At 40.1% G+C, this 22,317-nt stretch overlaps 1 protein-coding gene across 1 annotated transcript in view; it reads left to right on the top strand.

Moving 5' to 3' along the window:
- The first annotated feature begins 1,326 nt into the window (after window positions 1-1,326).
- Window positions 1,327-22,317, top strand: part of PODNL1 (podocan like 1) — a 906,607-nt gene continuing 885,616 nt past the window's right edge. The window contains exon 1 of the mRNA XM_044057733.1: window positions 1,327-1,549. Coding sequence (XP_043913668.1) covers window positions 1,547-1,549 — 3 coding nt within the window. The 5' untranslated portion in view covers window positions 1,327-1,546. The remainder of the gene's footprint in view (window positions 1,550-22,317) is intronic.

Raw genomic sequence — 22,317 nt, 5'->3', positions numbered from 1 at the left:
TAACTTTGTCAGATTAACTTTGCATTTGTGACATACATGCTGTTGCTTTTTATTTCAAAGAATCTGCACTGGGAAAAAATTAAAAATACACAGACACACACACACGCACACACACACATGCACACACACACACACACACACACACACACACACACACACACACACACACACACACACACACACACACAGCACATGCACACACACACACACACACACACACACACACACACACACACACACACACACACACACACACACACACACACACACACACACACACACACACACACACACACACACACACACACATGCACAGACTCCCACACACGTACACAGACACACACACACACACACACACACACACACACACACACACACACACACACACACACACACACACACACACACACACACACACTCACTCTTACTAGAATACTCTTACTAGAATAATCTGGCGTATAAAGTCACACAGCCTTGGAGAAATAAGCCTATTTGGGTCTCCAAGTAAATCAATTACTCATGTTTCTGTGTGACTGTGAGAGACGGTGCTTTGCCTTTCATTTGATGAAATGACATTCGCATAACTTTCTATTTTAAAGGAACAAAATTTGTTGCTTTGAATTCTAGCAAAGTTGGATCGGTTAAAAAAATATACAGCTGTACATACTCGAAGTATGTGAGTATTTTAAACACTGTAAATACTTTTGTACAGATAAGGAACTGTGTTTAAAGGAAAGGATAACGTATTTTAATTAGTATTATGAAGTACCTAGACTATAACTGTAAATGTGGCAGTACAGATGGAGGCTGAGGTCAGTTATTACCTGTTAGGTACTTCTATGGTTAAGTCACTTGGCTAACTGTCTTACTCTGTTGTCTATAACAATGTAATGGTAATGTCTCGGTAATCCAAACACTATCTTATTGTCTACAGTCTGTTCCTACAGAAGACCTGCTGTAAGATGTGACTGATGTGTGTTTATGTATTATTTATTCACTACACACACACACACACACACACACACACACACACACACACACACACACACACACAATGAAAAGAAACATTAGTGAAAGTTAAAGAACCACTGTGCATCACGGATTGTGAGCCAAATGTAAGGAATAGCAAAACAGCAGAGAAAACTCAAACACACACATAATGTTCTATCAGTCAGCGTGCTGAATGCAAAATGATTTGATTCATTTCTATCCCAAATGTAATTTCTGCCTGCATCAGCCCCTCTGATGACATAACCACTGCGATTTTCTGAATACATACAGAGACACACATACAAAAAACACATTCGTTTGTCACGCTGTGTGCCTGGGTCCTGCTAAGGGAATCAACAGGAGCCGAAGCAGCAGCAGGGACAGAAGTGAAGCAGTTACCGTTGTTGCTACTGGGAGTAGAATATATTGAGTGAGAGGACGCTTTATTTTGAGTATTTAGAAGGAAATGTCACAAACAACCTGCCTAGTTACCTTGGCTTTCATTAAGGCACTTTTGGTCTGAACTAGTGAAGCAACTGTGCAGCTGTGACTTGCTATGGTAAGCAAAACTTGGCTAATGCCGTGTATTCAGAACCAGCATAAACATCAGAAAATGTGTCCGGGGTTGTTGATCTCACATCACTGCAGAAGGATGAACTGTATAATGAGTTCCTGCTTAGAGTGGAATGTAAACTTCTCAGCCAGTGGATTTGGAATAGCACAGCCTGCTAGTGGTACAAAGGTCAAATAGTTTACAGACCATATATCTTGGAGCAGGAAACAGAGCTGGAGTCCATCTGAAAAATGAGTTACAGAAGAGTTCAGAGTTACAGCCAAAGATTGTATCCCTTCTGCATTATTAGACTTCAAGGTTTTATTTACAAGTTTTTTCTTCTTGCACAAGCCTTTCTCAGCCCTGTGATGTTTACTGCAGTCCCTACTCTGTGCCACTCCATGTCAGAACTCTCCAGCTATTGCCAAGGGTAGGATTTTTACAGGTGCCTTCTCCATCTGAGGAGAGTAATTGCAGAAACAATGTAATGCCACAGCTTTGTTAGCAGAACAGCTAAAGGTATCTTGCAGTAACACAGCTTAACTAACTGTTGTTTTCCTTAATAGATGTGTTACTCAGTGATACTAAAGTCTGTGTGCAGAACTTGAAAAAAATGCATTTAGTTTCTCCATTTCTTATATATACTTAATTCAGATGATCCTAGATGCCAAATTACTGACTGCAGTATAGGGTCAACAAAGGGTTTCACACAGTTTGCTGTCCATCTTGCTGTCTCAAGCATTCCAAAATGTACCAGCTCTTCCTGTATTCCACCCTACAGATCTGCAGGCATGTCCTGCTACTCCATGTTGTTGCAGGTGTCTTCTATTACCGCACCATACAGATCAGTAGGTATGTTTTGCTACCCCATGGAATTGCATGTGTCTTCTATTACTCCACTTGGTAGATCTGTAAGTATGGTCTGCTGCCCCAAGGATCTGCTGGTTTCTTCTATTACCCCGCCCTATAGATCTGTAGATATGGTCTGGTACCCCATGTATCTGCAGGTAACTTCTATTACCCCAGCCTATAGATCTGTAGGTATGCTCTGGTACCCCGTGGATCTGCAGGTAACTTCTATTACCCCACCGTATAGATCTGTAGGTATGCTCTGGTACCCCGTGGATCTGTAGGTAACTTCTACTACCCCACCCTACAGATGTGACTATATGTCCTGCTGTCTCCATAAGGTGCTTACATGTGTGTTTTGCTGTCCCTTCATAGTAGATTCACAAGGAAGTGTTTTGCTTCCAGAAGGATCTTCAGACACATTTTGCTTCCCCATCCCATACACTCATTCTTCACAATGGATCTCTGAGAATTTCTGCTGAATCCCCATGGATAGTAGATGGGTTCTGCTACCTGAAAGGAGATGCGGCATGTTCTGGTACCACTGGTGAATCTCAAGGCATGTGATGCTACCGTTTGTTAGATTTTGTAGGTATAATATAGTGTCTTCAGTCTACTTCTGCCCCACCAAGTGATTTGCTTAATTGCTAAATTGTTCCATGTATTTAGAATACTTCTAATCTGTACAAAAACATATAAATCACAGGCACTTCGCATCCTGCCCTTCCTTTATGCCCTGTTACCAATGAAGCCTGCTGTCTTTCTGGGACGTCCAGCTCAGAATAACCTCAGGTCCCCCCTGGAAAAGTGTCGGCTTCTTTGAAGAAGTTTTATAGGCCATATGGCAGTGATCTGCATAGGGGAGTCAGCCTGAAATGAATCCAGATCTTTAGACTTTGGCAGGGTGTTAGGTCTCAAAAGTAACACTGCCCAACCACAGATGTGCAGTAATGTACTGCATAAAAACTTTGGTGTCCACCCCTAGTTACAGGCCATCAAGTCGTAAAGAGACTTACGTAAATATATAAATGTAAATAATTGTACAGAACCAAGGTAAGTCAAGGGAGACATATGGCCTAAGAAAACAGATTACAAGCAGGCAGCAGATATTAGATTGCTATTTAAAGAGGTAGTCAGTAAAGTACATGAGAGAGTGCTTGAAAATACTCTGTGTATGTCAAATATTGTTCATTATTCCTTTTATCAGTTGTTGCTCATTGAAATGATAGAGCACTTCATAATTCCAGTGTTTTGTTTTCAGTTTTAATAATTAATACGTTTTTTGCATTTAGTATTGTCTTGTATGCAGAATTTTTTGCACAAATTTACCTCCTTTTTGTTAGAACACCTGTCCCCAGTTGTTGCTAAAGAGACATTATTTTGGTAAGTCAAATGCTCTCTATAAAGGGATAAATAGTCAGACAAAGGCACAGATGCACACCTAACTAAATGCATAAATGCCTTTGCCTTCTCCACCAGTTATCTTATCCTCAGCTGTGGAACCTAGAGGAGGCCCACAGTGACAGCGCACAATGTTGGCAGAAGGGGTTCAGTATAATCATCAGGTTCCTCAGGCCACTAGTATCAAAGACAGAACCTGATTAGTGACCCTGATGTTTACTCTATGTGAAGGATGACAGTCTAGGGACAAGACAGGCAGTATGGTTACATCACGAGTTTTACAGAGAGAAGTGACGAATGGTAATTACACTGTGCTGTGGGACTGTGGGATACTACTTAGCACGTGTTATAATTATATGTGGGACTGCAGGGTACCATTTATAATGTACTAATATTGTTATTATATTATGAGACTGCAGGATAACAGTTATCACATGTTAGCATTGTATGTGGCAAACACAAAAACCAAGTCCTAGCCACTGATAAAGGATTATATGTGGCACTGCAAAGTACCATTTATAACATACTGATATTATATTATGGGGAGTCCAAGATGCTAGTTATCTCATGTCAGCATTCTATGTGTCACTGTAGAGCACCTGTTATAACATACTAATATATAGTTATAGGCTTTATTGGAAAGGCTCACCCAGACTCTGCTACACTTTACTGTGATGGAAAGGTTGGTTTGTTTTTTATTTCTTGTATTTTGTATTGGTTTATTGCCTTTTTATATTTTGAGTGCTGTGATTTGTTTTCTTTACCTTGTGTTTTGCTTGTGTTCTGCTTTTAACTGCATATTAAAACTTCAAAAGACACCACAGCTCTGTTTCTTGTGAGTCAGGCAGAAATATTTTAACCCCCACCCCCCGTCACTGTCATGTTCTTAAATACCACTGTCTTTCTAGTTGCCTGCCTCTTATGTTAATTTGACCATATATCTTATTTCCTCTCTGCTTTTACTGGCTTGTGTGAGTAAGCACAAAATTATCATTTTGTGAAATCACTCCCCTTCAACTCTTTAAATTTATTGGCCATTCTAGTGTATTCCATAGTACCGGAATACAAAAGTGATCACCCCTTTCAATCTATCTTGCTGTTTTAAAATAGTGGCTCTCCACTAAAACTTAACTTTTTAGACAGCTAAAACTTAAGTTACCTACTTTCACATCTAACTTCTCTAGTGCACACTGCAGTGTTTAGGATAAACCATTTTTTTTCATTTTTACCTTTAAGCATCCTTGTGACTAGCACTTGCTCTAATACCTGCTGGAAAGCACTAGGAAGCCTTAAACTGATACAAACATTCAACTCTCCTTATTAATAAGGAGAAATTAATCATAGGCACTAAGCAGCCTATAATTGCAAAGTACCTTGCTAAGGTAAGGGAAAACAGCTCCTGTACTTTTCAAAGAAAAGAATCCAAACCAGTCATGTCCAAGGGTCAGCTACCGTTGATTTCTCCTGTCCATCTGGTGAATCTGGGCATACTGGGGCAATGCAGCAATTGCCTCATGTACACAGACAACCTTCTCATCTTACCACCCAACACTACAACCTGTGAGAGCTGCACTTACATAGCCAAACTGGAAGCAAAGCTCTCTCCACCCAAGATTGTGCTAGACAGTCAAGAGGAGAAGGTTAACACCCACACTACACCTCAAGCAACACATAGCCCTTCTAAACTCACACCACCAACACCCACACATAGCAACACTAAATCCACATATACGGAGGCCCTTAACTGTAACCTGCCCAAGCAACAAGGACCTCTGAAGCTGAAATGCAAACAAACACCAATCACAACCAAAGTGTCACATAGCTCACAACACCAGTGTGCCACCCAGCAACAGCCCCTAAGGCAAGACAACGTACCTAACACTTTAGTCATAGGTGACTCTATAGTCAGGCACACTGATGTCCCACTCACCAGGCTGAACAAGGAGAAAATTACAGTGAGCTGCCTATCGGGTGCCAGTATCCGCCACATAACACATGCACTCAAGTCACTCCACAACAAGAACAAATATGACTCTGTCATTGTCCATATTGGAGTGAATGACTTGAGACGTAACCTCCCTGGGCTAAATGAAAAGAGACATGGAAGAGCTCTCAGATCATGTGGCCCAGGCAGGTATGACCCTAGCTCTGAAGCATCCTGCCTTTGCCCAGAATGATACCACAATATAAGGACAAAATGATTGACTTTAACAATTGGCTAAGCTTCTGGTGTCATTCAAAGGGGATCCAGTATCTGTCTGCCTGGGACGACATGATCGACAGACCACAATGCTTTGCCAGAGATGGTCTGCACCTGTCACCCCTGGGATTCAGGTTACTGGCTAAGGCTCTTGCCACCCCTATAGTGCTTTTTTTAGGTAAAGTTCAAAGGACAAAACCACCACCGTAACAGGTACAAGTGTGCAAAATCTGAAGGTAATGCTACTCAATACTAGAAGTCTAAACCTCAAAATGCACTCTCTCGAGGCACTCCTAAAAATGGAGAACATCGATATCTGTGCAGTAACTGAGACCTGGTTCAAGGCTCCAGAGATTACCCCTGCAATACCAGGCTACAACTCTTACCACACTTTTCGGCTACCAAACCAGGATCGAAACACTAAAGGTGGAGGAGTGTCCATATTCATCAAGGATATTCACACCACCAGGTTGTTGCCCAACACAATGCATCTGAAATTCTCCAGGTGCAACTAACACTAGGTAAGACTGCAATCCAAATTGTAGCTTGCTACAGATCCCCCACCATGCACCAAGATTCTCACTACACCTTTCTAAACATACTGGAAAATATTAATATACAATCAAACACCCTAATACTAGGTGATTTCAACTATCCTGCCATTAACTGGGAAAACTACTCATGTACCAACACCTTTGCCCAACAGTTCTTGGAATTCATAAATTCCAATGCCCTGGATCAGCTAATCCATAGTCCCACCAGGGGCTCCAATATCCTAGACCTGGTTATTACCAACATGGGAAATCGATGCTCCACACCTATGGTCACCCCCTCGTTGGTCAGGTCAGACCATAAGCTAATCACCCTTAATATCCACATCCCACCCCCACCCCCCAGTAAGGAAACCTCCATAAAAAACTTCTCCAAAGCCAACTTCATGCTACTCAAGTCAGAAGTTACAAACTTCATGACACCCATGCATAAGGGAAATGTGTCCTACACTAAGGCACTGTACGAGCACATCCACTCATGCATGAATCATGCCATCCCAAATAGAACCAAGATGCTCTCCCCCAAACAAAGGAAGCCAATCTGGTGGTCCCCTGCTATAAACAAACTTTACAACAAAAGGAAGAAACTGTTGCAGAAAAGAGGAAAATCCCAGGATGCAAAAAACTCCCTTACCAGCCTCAGTAAGAAGCTGAGATCCCTCATAAAATCCTCCAAAGCTAGTTACGAAAATAAAATTGTCAAAGATTCCAAAGACAACCACAAGGCATTCTATAACTATGTCAAGAATCTAAATGGCAATGCTCAGATCTGCTCTGAGCTACAACAGAATGGCATTAAATATACTGATCCCAAGGATATTGCCAATATCCTAGCAGATCGATTCAGTGCCAACTTCACCGCCCTCTCACCCCCTAAATGGTCCATCTTAATACTGGAAGATTGCCAAATTCTGGTAACAACGGCCACACAGGTAAAAAAACGCACTCTCCAAAGCTAAGAATACAGTATCCATGGGACCAGATGACATCCCGGGCTGTGTACTACATGAACTACAAAATGAACTGGCACCTCACCTAAGTGTCATGTTTAATCATACCCTCACCTCAGGCTTCATGCCCACTGAGTGGTGCACAACTACAGTTATCCCACTCTGCAAGGGGGGATCCACCTTGGATCCCAGGAACTACCGCCCCATCAGTCTGATGAGCCTGATCTGCAGGGCCATGGAACATATCATCATGGAACTTATAAACAAAGACATTGGCAACCTTAAAACACTGGACCCCACCCAATTTGGGTCTGTGAAGGGCCGATCTTGTCACCTGAACCTGATTGACTCCTTTGAATCAGTCTCCAGAGCCGTGGATGAGGGTAAGGCTGTCCACACAGCCTATCTGGAGCTCGCCAAAGCCTTTGACACCATCCCCCACTCTGGAATCATAGATAAACTTACTAAGCTGGGCATTAATCCCTACATCATTCGATGGGTTGCCAACTGGCTTACTGACAGAACCCAGACTGTAAAACTGGCTGACTTCAAATCCAGCTCCAGACAAGTGACAAGCGGAGTACCTTAGGGTTTAGTCCTGGGACCTCTCTTGTTTGGCATCTACTTCTCTGAAGTACAGGCCAACACTAAGGGACTCTGGCTAGCAAAGTTCGCAGATGACTGCAAACTGGGAGCCATTACTGAATCCCCAAATTATGTTGATACTCTACAAAAGGGCCTTACAGAAACAGATGCTTGGTGCCAGAGCCATGGGCTCAAGCTCAATGCCAAGAAGTGTATAGTTATCCCCTTTGGGGAAAAAACATGTACCCGTGAATTACCACATAGGTGGCAGTAAACTAAACACCGAAAGTGTGATAAGAGACTTAGGGACACAGGTGGATAGTAGTCTCACCTTCAATAACCACATCACCACAACAGTCAAGAAATCCTTCTATGTGGCACACCTCATCACTAAGGTATTTTCATCCAGAAAAAAGGAGGTCATTGACCCACTGTACTCATCCCTCATTAGACCCATTATAGAATACAACGCCCCATTTGGTATGTACCTCTCAAGGCATCTGCAACAACTGGAAAGGCCACAGAAATACCTCACTAAAAGAATCACAGGCCTAAAGCAGATGCCCTATGCTGACCGCCTTAAAAAACTCCAGCTATACTCTGTCACATATCGTCTACTCCGAGGTGATCTCTGCTGAACATACAAGGCCATGTCAAACCCAGAGCTGCTGGACATGCTACACTTAAAGAAATCCCAGTCCCTCAGAGCCATAAGCTCCAGGGATCTAAACCTTGTCATCACAATAGACAAAACATGCTAGAGGGATAGGTTCCTGACCCAGAAACTCCCCAGACTCTGGAATGGACTGCCCATACATGTCAAGCAGAGCGCCTGTTTGGCCCTCTTCAAAAGGAGCCTTGATGATTGGATGGGAGAAAGGAAATTCACCCCGGGGATCACGTCAGTCGCCCTGCTAGACAGGGGTCAAGGGAAGTAAATAGTGTGGGAAGAAATAGCCAGGGAATTGTTATGGCTAGGCTTGTATAGGTCCTAGGGCCGATACCTTAGTACCAACCTATGAACCTCTATATATATATATATATATATATATATATATATATATATATATATATATATAAAAATAAATAAAAGTACAGGATACTAGTTATCACATGTAAGCATTGTACTTGTCACTACAGAGCACTATTTATAACATGCTAGTATTATTATTATATTATGAGAGTGCAGGATAAGAGTCATCACAAGTCAGCACTATATGTGGCACTTTAGAACACCACTTATAACATATTAGTGTGTGTGTGTGTGTATATATATATATATATATATATATATATAGATATAGATATAGATATATACATATATATGTAAGTACATGTTACTAGTTATCACGTCAGTACTGGCTGTATGTGAGACTGCAGAGTCCCAGTTATATCACAACAGTATTATACGCGCATATGCAATTGCGGAATGCCAAAGACATAACTAATATTACATATGGGATTACAGAATGCTTATGACTTCACTGCCGTATTACAGATACACAAATACAGAATACCATGTTTTCCACAGCAGTAGTACAGACAAGACTGAAAGTACTGGGTCTATATTACATCATCGAATGCTTAAAAAAGCAATCGGTGATTAATCAACCCCATGTAATCGAAAGCTTACAATGTTGAAACCTCAGAACAGCGATTTATTTTTTCCAAGGGAAAAAAAAAACTGTTCCAAAAAAAAAAAAACAACTTTAAAAACATAAAGTGGGGGGGGGTGAATGTGGGGGGTTGTGCCCCCCACCCCCCCACTTAAATATACCAACTCCGAGATCGCACTACAGTAACAGAAGTGGCCAAGCAAGTTCTTTCCCAGGTAAAGAATTTGCTTAAAAGCCGCTTCGCTATTCTGCCTTTTCATTCTTTTACGTTCAATCAAGACGCATTCGACAAAATGCATCTGCAATCACGTAATAGGAACCCAAAATACCAGTTAGATCAGATTAGCATTACATATGAGATGGCAGAACACCAGTTATAACTGACCAGTATTATATATTGAACTGCAGAATGCTGGGTACAAAAGAGCAGCATTGTGTAGGGGTCTCTAGAACGTTACTTATAACACATCAATATTACATACGGCACTGCAGAATGCCGGACACATCACCTTGGCTCTACATACACAAATACAGAATGCCATTTGTACCACATCTTTATTATACAGTGGATTGAAACACCTGCGTGACACTTATCAAATGTCAAAACGCCAGTTGTAACACACCACTATTGTATATGGGACTGCAGAATGCTAGCTATAACACACGGGTATTACACAGCAGAATGATGTTGTAACACATATAACACTGTAGAATGCTGGTTATACCGTACCAGTATTACATAGGGGACAACAAAATGTCAATTATACTACAGTAACATTATATATGAGTTGTCACAACAATGGAGTTGCTTTCAGCATTTGAGTTTCTTGATAAGGTTATTGCTGGAGATGCACATAGCTACAGTTCCAAATGAAGAAACGCCATGATGTTTAGTCAATATAAACAAGGTACTTTTGATTTGATTAACTTGAGTTCCATACATACCTCTCAACTGTCTCTGATTTTGACCCAGATTTTAGCTGTGTCCCTCTTAATCCCTCCTAAAACTAGTGACTCTTGGAGGAAAGGTGGTGAATTACACTTAATGAATAATGGCAATGATTAAGAGTTATGGACTTCTTTTACTTCAGAAAATGTGTATTAATTCATATGCTCTGATTCTGTCAATGCCTCAAATTAATAGAACTAATATTTTAAAAGTGTCCCTGATTGTCCATGATTTGTTTCTGGATTTGTCCCTGATTCTGCTGAAATGTATCCCTGATTAGTTGAGAGCTATGAGTTCCAGAGTTTTTAATGCTGAAAAAAAAAAGATTTAACTAAAGTTATGGTATTTGCTCCCTCTAGAAGGGTAGGTTTGATTGATATTACTTTGTCATTGATACTACTAGTGAGAAATTTGAATATTATTTTTTTTAATACAAAATGAGCAAACAGCGACCCTGTAAAAATGCTTTACATTAACGATTATACCCTAAATATTTCTCGTCTCCTCGACATGTATGTGATTCATTTTTGATCACCTCACATAAGTGCAATCACAAATAAATGAAACCTCCCAAATGCAAACAACATTTGGAGTAAAAAAAAAATCACAAGGAAAAAAGTGTTTTCCATGGGAGACGCACCATAATCCCTCATCCTGACTACTTATATACCAGCTCTGAAGTTATGCAAACATAGGAAAAGAAGAAATCCCTGGTATACTACTAATCTGTTGTTCTGAAGAAAAAACAGCTAGTCACGCACTAGTAATCACACAAATGACTGTCGATCACTTTTGGTTAAAACAATCTTGGCTCCCATACTTTTCAAGTCTCATGTGAGAATAATTTAAGGCAAGTGGCTGCTAAAAGTAAAAAGTAAAAAAAAAAAAATGTTTTACTTTTATTTATTATTTGCTGACATTGTCGCCTCACAGCAAGAGGTTCTCCCGTTTGATTCTCGGCTGGAGCACCTTCTGTGTGGAGTCTGCATGTGTTCCCCGTGGTCGAGTGACTTATAAAGACATGCAGGTAGGTGCGTGCATAAATGGGTGTGCCTTCTTTGAAGGTTGGGCGTTGGGCTGGCAACTCGGTGCCGTAAAAATCCACTACCAATCAGCAAACCAGAGTTCCGCTGTGGCAACCCCTAACTGGGAAAAGCCAAAAGACATTATTATTATTTGTTGGCTAGGTTTTTACCACTAGACTAAGAAAAAGCTCTAAATTAGTTCTCAGCTTTAACCATGACAATTGTAGAATTTCATTCATTCATCATTTGTTGACAGGGTTAGTCCCACTGGGCTGGTAGCCTGTTTTCAGGGGAGAACTGAGGTGGCATTTTTACTTCTAGGGAAAGTTTGGCCAGAGAATTGGGGAAATCCCCCTACACTTGTTGATAGGTGCTGTGGGATCTTTTACATCCACCTGAGCTACCACCAACTCAAGCAGATGGACCCTCAGTTTGTCTCATCCGATGGAAAGCACACTCAGGAGTACAGGAGCCCCCTTATGCTGCACTGCAGTGTGAGCAACCTATCTACCTTGTGTGAGAATAGAACCCACAGCATTCTGCACCAAAGGTGAGCGTGGTACCTGTTGCGCCACTGACATTACAAAAAAGTAAGTAATAACAAAAATAATAATGATAACAAAAAAGTAATTTTCAGGAACCAACTACATCTGAATCAGAAGCCATACAAGCCTTAGTCAATGATAAGAATGTTATACTTAATGGTAGCGGACAAAGATGAATTATGGGTGATTGTGGCTTCTGCAAGGTATACTTCCGTCAGCAAGGTATACTGCTGGAAAGAATGAGCTATCTGATTTAGATAATTGCAAAAAAGTTAAGGACATGTTTGTGCAGAAATGCTGTGGCAAACGTGGTTTGATAACAAGTGAGATTTTTGATTAGAGGGCTTATCTGGTGAAGTCTTGTTTTTTTTCAGTCAAATGTCCAGGTTTCCAATAGGTTTTGGCAGAGCAAAGATTCAAAAGTCTACAATACACCCACCATTCAAACCCATTGTAGTAGCTAGGGACTCCATATTGAACCTGTGTCTGCTTTTATAGAACATCACCTAAAAACAATACTGGTTGAGGTTCATCAGGTCTTGAAAGATGTCTGATTCTGTAGAGAAATAAAATAAGAAGTATTCCTTTGTCTGGTTTAATTTCTTCAAGTCTTTTAGTTTTGTAATACCGTGACAGGAATAGACCCCTTTCCTAAGTCAAAGTATGATTAAAGTTCATGAAATTAGTATTGTTTCAGTTTTTGATGTTAGCCAAAAGTGTTCTTTGCAGCACCCGCAGTGTTCCCCGAACTGACTCCTACTTCTGCAATTCATATGGAGTGACATGTATCAGTAACATTTCTAAATATGACTGTAAATTCTTTTTTATGAGACCCACTTCTCCTACCACTATTGGAACTGTCTGGGTATCCTTCTTTGATATTGTTCTCATTTCTAGTTTATGACTTTGTGTCTCTCTGTACGTAACACACCGTAATCACTGGGTGTAGCAATTTCAATGATCAATGCTACTTTTGTCTTCTTTTCATGGACCACTATATCTGGTTTTCTCTCATCTTTTTTTTTTTTTTTTGGCAAGGGTGATCCCATGTGATGTAAACTTCATCATTTTCTATAATGCTTTGTGGCTCGTGTTTCCAGTGCTTCTCAGGTAGTTCAATATTATAATGTTTGCACAATCCCCAATGCAGCAGCCCTGCCACATTTTTGTGCCTTTCAGTACACAGGCCTTTGTATGTCCTGTCAGACTATACTGGTGACTTCATACATACCACCATTGTTCACAACCATCCTTAATGATGAAGCAATACAGATGGTGAGACAGTTTTTATGCATTTGTTTGTCTGATGAGTTGCATTTAAACTTGAACTTTACCCTGTTGGAAATTGTTTTACATAGTAATTATTTTGTGATTGTGAGGCACATACACTAATTGATCTGTGGAGAGGCCACGGCTGCTCTGATAGCATCAATATATGCTGTAGTCAGCTGCATGAGAGACTGAGTTTGTTTTACCTTCCCCTTATTATATAAATATTTTGTATTATTGTCACTTTATTGATGACTTGTTTGTACTGTGGAATTCCATGGTGAAGGGACTAGAAACAGTTGTATTGCAATTAATCTTAATTATTTATTTATTGCTTCGGCTTACTAGGAAAATCCGACTGGGCTCAGGACCCATTTTCAATGGAGGCCCAGGGAAAAAACTCCTGTACAATACAATGCAATTGAAGACTAAGAATGACATCTAACATAGATGCTATATACTAAAGCATGGGGAGTGGCAGTTTTATACAGTATATACATAAACACGGAGGGAAGGCATCTGTAGTTGAATTATATACAACAGGCATCTCCTTATAATGGTAGCTGTTCATTACATTATTGATACAGTATTCAGACTTATTGTAGGCAGTAATTTTATGCAGTCACCCTGTTCCAGAAGGGATAAAGAGTTTGGCAAGGAGAGCAGTTACAGGAGTCAAGAATGGTTTAAGCAGTTGGACAGCATTTGAAGCACCATGAGCTGAGTAGGTATATTTTTAGGTGAAGTTTGAAAGACTTTAGCTATGGTTCTTGTCTGACTATTAGGGCAGTGGAGTTCCAAGTTTTAGACATTATGTGAGAGTATAGAGAGCAGCCATCCATGTTATTAGGTTTGGATATAAGCAGTAGGGCTTTGCCAGAAGAGCACAGAGTCCTAGATGGGTGGTAAAATTGTATTACATTTTTTAGGGATGGACAGTCATTTGATTTATATAGTAGCTTATGGACAGTAGGGAGTTGAGAGTGTATGACTTGGTTGGGTAGTTTGAGCCACTGGAGATGTATGAGTGCTAGACAGAGGTGTGATCTATGGTGGAGGTTGGCTGCAAATGTTGCGACCTTGAGGTAGCACTGTTTGAGCTTGTTTAGATACATTTGTTGGATGTTGATAAATACTGGTGCAGCATAGAGAAGGCCAGGTAGGGGAGGGTTGTGGTGGTATCAGATCGAGCTGTGTTAGATATAAATACTGGTGCAGCATTGAAAAGGGCAGATGGGGGGGTTGTGGTGACATTAGATCGAGCTGCGTTAGACAGATATAAGTACTGGTGCAGCATAGAGAAGGGCGGGTAGGAGAAGGTGGGTTGTGGCGATATGAGATTGACCTGTGTTAGACAGATATAAGTACTGGTGAAGCATAGAGAAGGGTGGTTAGGAGGAGGTGGGTTGTGGCGATATGAGCTCGACCTGTGTTGAACAGATATAAATACTGGTGCAGCAAAGTGAAGGGTGGGTAGGGGAAGGGTTGTGGTGATATGAGATTGAGCTATTTTAGACAGATGGGGGTTTGATACAGAGCACCAAGTTTTGGGGGTGTTTTTTAACTACGTGATATATGTGGACATCAAATTTTAGGGCTTCATCTACATGAACTCCTAGTAGTTTGATATGACTGACGCTTTGTATTTTGGCATTGTTAGAGGACATAACGGAGAAGGATGATTTGTTTATTACATGGTGTTTTGGAGTGAAGAAAAGTCATTTTGATTTGTTGGGGGGTGAGGAAGAGCTGATTGGAGGTCAGCCCATTTTCTACTGAGGAGAAAGGTTCTTGAGTCAGCTGTTGCCGGGAGTCAAGTTTTTTTTTTTTATTGGCAGATGATGGTTGTACTAGAGTAGCATTCTTGTTTATCAGGCTAAGGTCATTAACAAAGATGCTAAACAGGATAGGAGCAAGTACGCATCCCTGTGAAACTTCAACCTATATGGGGAGAAACAGTGAGATGTCAGTCAACAATTTTACTGCTTGGTGGCAGTCATCAAGGTAACTGGAAAACCATAACCGGGAGGGATTATCAAGGCCTAGGTTAAAGAGTTTTTGTAAGCAAATAGTGTGGGAGACAGTGTCAAAAGCTTTAGAGAGATCAAGAAAGAGGGCCATTACTAGGTAGCCTTCATCTCTGTGTGGGTTGATTGTACTAATGAAGATAAAGATAAAGGGCAGAAACCATGCCGTGAGGGGAGAGAAATATTTTTGGGGTGATATAGTGAAGTAACTGGGACTGAATGCATTTTTCAAGCATCTTGAATACCAGGGAGACAATGATGAATGGGCCTATAATTAGTGAGTTCAGTTTACTGACCACCTTCACGGGGGGGGGGGCAATGTAGCATTTTTTCTATAGGAGTGGTACATAGGATTCATTGATAGAGTAATCAATATATAGAAAGGGTAGAGTATGGTCTCTGCTGCAAATTTTACATATTTACCTGGTCAATTGTCAGGTTTTAGGGAGGTGGGTTTTAATTTCAGCAGGAGTTTTTTAATGGTGGCGGTATGGACTGATTGGAGGGATAGGGAGCTTGGGAATGATAGGGGTTGGAATAACAAAGTTGGAGTTAAATGCATTGGCGATGTTTGTGGGGTTGTTTGAATTGAGTGTTGGTGAGGATTATATTGAGTGACCAGGGTGTAGGGGGTTCCTATTAGATGACCGAAGATGCATTCTTTCTAATGCATCTTGGTCAAACTTGAAAAGACAAAAAGGCAAAATGACGAAGCGGCATATAAGCGAATTCTTTCCCTGGGAAAGAAATTGCTTGACCTTGTCCTTTACTTTGCCGTTTTCGTCACTGTAGTGTGATCTCAGAGTTAGTATATTTAGGTAGGGGGGTTTGGGGGGTGTGGAGGTCAAAGCCCCCCACTTTGTTATGTTTTAAGTGTTTTTTTTTGTTTTGTTTTTTTTTTTTTTGGAACAGAGATTTTTCTTCCCTTGGAAAAAAATCGCTGTTCTAAGCGTTCAAGTTTGTAAGTTTTCACTTACATGGGGTCGATAAATCATCATTCGCTTTTCTAAGCGTCCGATGATTTAATATAGACCTGGTGTAGGAGCTTTATTTAGTGTTGTTACTGAGTTCTTTAAATTTTTGATGGTTAGCTTGAGTTTTATTTGTTGCCCAGGTTTTCTAGGCAGCTTCTTAAAGTTTCATAAGATATTTGGTACTTTTGGTCAGCCAAGAGGCGGGATTTGACTTAACTCTTTTTTTTTTTTCTGAATGGTGCTAGTTCATTTACTATGCTTAGGAATATGTTATTAAAGTGATATACAACATCATTAAGAGGTAAATATTTTAGTGTTCTCCAGTTGTACTGACTGAGGCATAAGACGAATATATCATTTTCAAAATTTGAGAGGTTATGCGCCACATTATAATAATGTTTTTTGGGTGTTTGTTTGCTTTCTTAAAGCAAATATGGGGAGATGGTCACTCAAAGAGTCACAGAGAGTTCCTGAAGTATAGATTTTACTTGAGGTGGAGGGAAGTATCGAGTCTATGGTGGTCCTCCTGTTGTTTTTATTATTATAGAGAGCAGGAGAGGTGATCAGTACAGCAAGACTGTACAGATTTATGTTTTGAGATGAGTTATAATAGCAGAGTGACAGTGACAGCCTTTCAGTATTAAAGTCATCTCATATTGATTTTTTCATGAGGAGCATTAGAGATGAGCCAGCAGAGGATGTGTTCTGTAGTGGCAGGATTGCACCCAGGAGGCATATAGGCTGCTATAATGTACATCGGTTTGTGTTGGTTTAGTTTGAGAGTTGTAAGCAGGATTTCTGCTTTGTCGACTAGGGAAGGAGTTAGAGGTGGTAGAGAGAGCTGAGGGGGGAGAGGTTATAGAGTACTGCCACTTTTGCAGCTCTCTTATCTTTTCAGTCTGCTCTACGGACATTCTAGTCTGGAGGGGGCGCCGCATTATCATTGCTTTCATTTTTCATCCAAGTCTCAGTTAGTACAGTGGGGTCAGGTGAGTGTCGGACAAGCCATGGGTGAAATTCAGTTATCTTCTTATAAATACTTCTTAAGTTAATGTGGGTAGTGAGTACAGAAGAGGAGTTTGAGGAATGTTCTGCAAGGGAGGTGAGATGGCGTGCATATAGGGAGGAAGTTGGGGCTCGGTTGGAGTGGATACCCCTGCTAAGTTTTAAGGATTGAGGATCATTGAGAGTATATATCAACCATTTTAGTTTAGATTTATGTTCTAGACAGACACTTTTTGAGATTATTTTTTGGTAAATGTTATATTTAAAATGATGTGTAGATTTCAGACTGAATAGGGTTGGAGTTATGTCAATGAATTTCTGTTGGGAGTTGGTAGATAAAATAGGTGAGGTGGAAGATGAGGTTATTGAGTGATGAGATGGGGGCATGAGTGATATGAGGTTAGATGGGAGGGGAGAAAGAGAAGAGGGTGAGATAGTGTTGCTGTGAAGAACATGTTAGAGGAGAGAGTAAATTGGCTGGGAATGTTATTTTATGAGTGGAAGCTTAGGAGTTCATATTTGTGAGTTGGGAGATTTTAGGTTGAAGGACAGAGTTTATCAGCTGTATGCAGTGTGTCTGATGTATGTGTATGTGACTGAATGGTAGTGTGAGTGAGATATTAGAGTTAGGGGGAATGTTTAGCTGTATGAACGATTGTGCCTTTCTGTATGTGTAGGAAGGTGTGTTAGTATGAGAGTGAGGGGAGATGATGTGATGTACGAGATGTGTGTGGTAGTCAAATACTGAGGAAATGGGGGAAATGAAGGATGATAATTAGATGGAGATAGAGTGGGTAGAAGTTTGGAGGGGTATAGAGGTAGTTGTGGTGGGGTAGGGTAGGCGAGCAGCCTCAGCTTAGTGAATGTGAATGGAGCAGATTCACCTAGCAGGAAAGAGATAAGAAGTCCTAAAAAACAATCAGTGGGCTGGCCTCAAGTCAGGTTAGTGAAAGACCAACCAGGCAAATAGTACAATCAGACTTGAAGTGAGGTTGTGCTGTGTGGTCTGGTAGTATATTTGATAGCACAAATAATATTTATTTAGATAAGTACACTAGCTAGCATATTCCAGTGTCACCTTCCCTGCTGTCTCAGTTACTTGTTTAAAAACAAATAAAAATACAACTCTTAAAATGCCTGCATTGTTGACAATGTTTGTGAAGTATGCTACTGTTGTCTCTGCCTTCTGTGTCTCTGACATGCCCCCCGTTATTTAAATGACCTAATAGTATCGGCATAATTCAAATATTTGTTCCCTTTGATTTTCTTCATCTAGAATTTCGTAAAAAGCCAATCCCCAGGATTCAATACCACTTACACTAAGTGTACACCATTCGCAGTGCCCAGCACAGCATAACTCACGCCTTCTTCCTTCTAATTTTAGTTTTCCTACTCATGTTCTTGAAGCTTTACATATTGACAGCAATTCATAAAGGTTACCACAAAGTGCAGACTACATGTACACTGAGTGTAATCTTTCTGAGTGACTATAAAACACAAAAAAGGTGATAATAATGTTCTTGAATACATATTGTGCACACTTAGTGTACACCATGTGCAGGCTTTATTGAATCTGTCTCAAATTTTAAAGACATTCATGCACACAGTAACATCCAAATAGTGCATCTTATCAAAATTAACTCTTACCTCCTAGACCCTATGCTGACACTTTACCTGAAGCAGGAATCAGCCCTCGTCGTCAAAACCATTCCTTACAAACATCCTTGCAATTTTAACGGCAATATACAGCTGCAGTAAAATATCTTTGATCCAAAAAGAAACCTTTTAGGGCAGAGTACCCTTTTGCTTGAGTACGTTATTTCTCAACTAAATCTGATGGTAGCTAGTAGCAATAGCAATTCTGTATTTCTTTTGCTGTAAAATCATGCACATGAAAAGCGTAGGGTGTAGTCTTTTGTAATTCAACCCAGCCTTACACTAAAGAATAAAAAAATAAAAAATCTTGGCTTTAACTATAAGGCTGATCTATTTCAGACAGTATCTTCCCCCCATGCATTGACTTTAACAGGTAATATACTATAAAAACAGTGAAATGCAAACTAAGTTTTGCAGCCCTCTAGCTGTTCAGATAATCTGCCCTAGGGAGCCTGAATACATTGTCTATAATTTGTTACAGCTGTATGTTTCAGCGCTGCATGTTTTAGGACAGCATTAGGTGACAAAGTGGATATCTCTGATCTCCAAACTGACTTGTGGTTATTCCTGCACTTGGTAGCCTTGTCTGTACTTCTCACTTGGCAGTTCCCCTTTCCATAGGGCATCACAGTACTCTGAGCAAGCTGCAACAACATGTAATGCCCCATCTGCTTGTTACCCTTTGTAGATTTCCATGCCATAATGGGACCCAGCTGTATCAGTGGCATGTGCTGGTGGTGTAACTTAATTTGGGCACATTTATAGATGAAGACAATCACTGTTCACTGGTCCTGACTTGTGACAATGAAGAGTGTTTTTGCAGTTTTCAGTATCCCTAACTTTCCAACCATGTCTATGGTTTAGGGAGTGATTTTGCTTAACTGTGCTGAATGTGTATAGTCTGTGAGGAAGATTAGTTACTACAATTATCTTAATAAGGACTATGGTCATTCAGCACTGTGTTCTGTTTGACAGCTGTTTGTTATCACAGGGCCATCAGTTTTGCTTACATTACATACATATATCACATTACAGTGACATCAGTCATGCATACACAATCACCACATATGTACACCATGTTTCAATGGTATCAGTTATACATGCATACATAGACCATATCACAGAGACATCAATTATATATACACATGCCATATACGTACTTCATGTCACAGTGAAATCAGTTATGCACACTTACATACACCATGCACATATACCATGTCACAATGATGTAAGTTATGCATACACACACAACCCACATACATAAAGCAGGTAAAAGTGATATCAATTACACATGCATATATGCACCATGAGCATACACCATGTCACAGTCAGATCAGTTATACATACTTACATACACACATACATGCACCATGTCATCGTGACATCAAATATTCATACATATACCACACAGATATACTAAGTCACAGTGACATCAGTTATACATGCACATACCACATAGATATACCTCATCACAATGACATCAGTTATACATACACACCCACACACATATACCAAGTCACAGTGATATCAGTTTTACATTTGCATACCCCACAGATGTACCTCATCACAATGACATCGGTTATGCATACATACATCATGCGCATACACCATGTCACAGTCACTTCAGTTATACATACATACATATGTACACCATGTCACAGTGACCACACTGACAGCAAATATACAAACATGTACCACATGGATATACCAAATCACAGTTGCATCAGTTATATATACACACACCACACAGAAATACCAAGTCACAGTGACATCAATTATACATACACATACCACACAGATGCACCTCATCACAATGACATTAGTTATGCATACACATACCACACAGATATACCAAGTCACAGTGACATCAGTTATACATACAAACACCACACAGATATACCAAGTCACAGTGACATCAGTTACACATGCACATATGACATAGCTATACCTCATCACAATGACATTAGTTATACATACACACACCAACCAGATATAGCAAGTCACAGTGACATCAGTTATACATATACATACCACACAGATATACCAAGTCACAGTAACATCAGTTAAACGTCCTCATACCACACAGATATACTAAGTTACAGTGACATCAGTTAGACTTACACATACACATAGATATACCTCATCACAATGACATCAGTTATACATACACACTCCACACACATATACCAAGTCACAGTGACATCAGTTTTACATTTGCATACCCCACAGATGTACCTCGTCACAATGACATCAGTTATGCATACACATACCACATAGATATACCTTGTCACAATGACATTAGTTATACATACACATACCACACAGATATACCAAGTCACAGTGACATCAGTTATACATGCACACACCACACAGATATACCAAGTCACAGTGACATCAGTTAGTTATACATGCACATATGACATAGATATACCTCATCACAATGACATTAGTTATGCATACACATACCACACAGATATACCAAGTCACAGTGACATCAGTTATACATGCACACACCACACAGATATACCAAGTCACAGTGACATCAGTTAGTTATACATGCACATATGACATAGATATACCTCATCACAATGACATTAGTTATACTTACACACACCACACAGATATAGCAAGTCACAGTGATATCAGTTATACATACACATACCACACAGATATACCAAGTCACAATGACATTAGTTATACATACACACACCACACAGATATACCAAGTCACAGTGACATCAGTTATACATATACATACCACACAGATACACCTTGTCACAATGACATCAGTTATGTATACATGCATCATGCGCATACACCATGTCATAGTCACATCAGTTATGCATACACACACCATGTCACAGTGACCACATTGACAGCAAATATACAAACATATACCACACAGATATACCAGGTCACAGTGACATCATTTATACATACACACACCACACAGATATACCAAGTCACAGTGACATCAGTTATACATACACATACCATACAGATACACCTCATCACAATGACATCAGTTAAACATATATATACCACACAGATATACCAAGTCACAGTGACATCAATTATACATACGCATACCACATAGATATACCTCGTCACAATGACATTATTTATACATATACACACCACACAGATATACCAAGTCACAGTGACATCAGTT

Source organism: Protopterus annectens, chromosome 15.part0 (genome assembly GCF_019279795.1).
Source record: "Protopterus annectens isolate FY-2018-M chromosome 15.part0, PAN1.0, whole genome shotgun sequence".
Taxonomy (NCBI): Eukaryota; Metazoa; Chordata; order Ceratodontiformes; family Protopteridae; genus Protopterus; species Protopterus annectens.
Note: the sequence above shows the minus strand (reverse complement) of the source record. Positions and strands in the feature narration are given on the sequence as shown.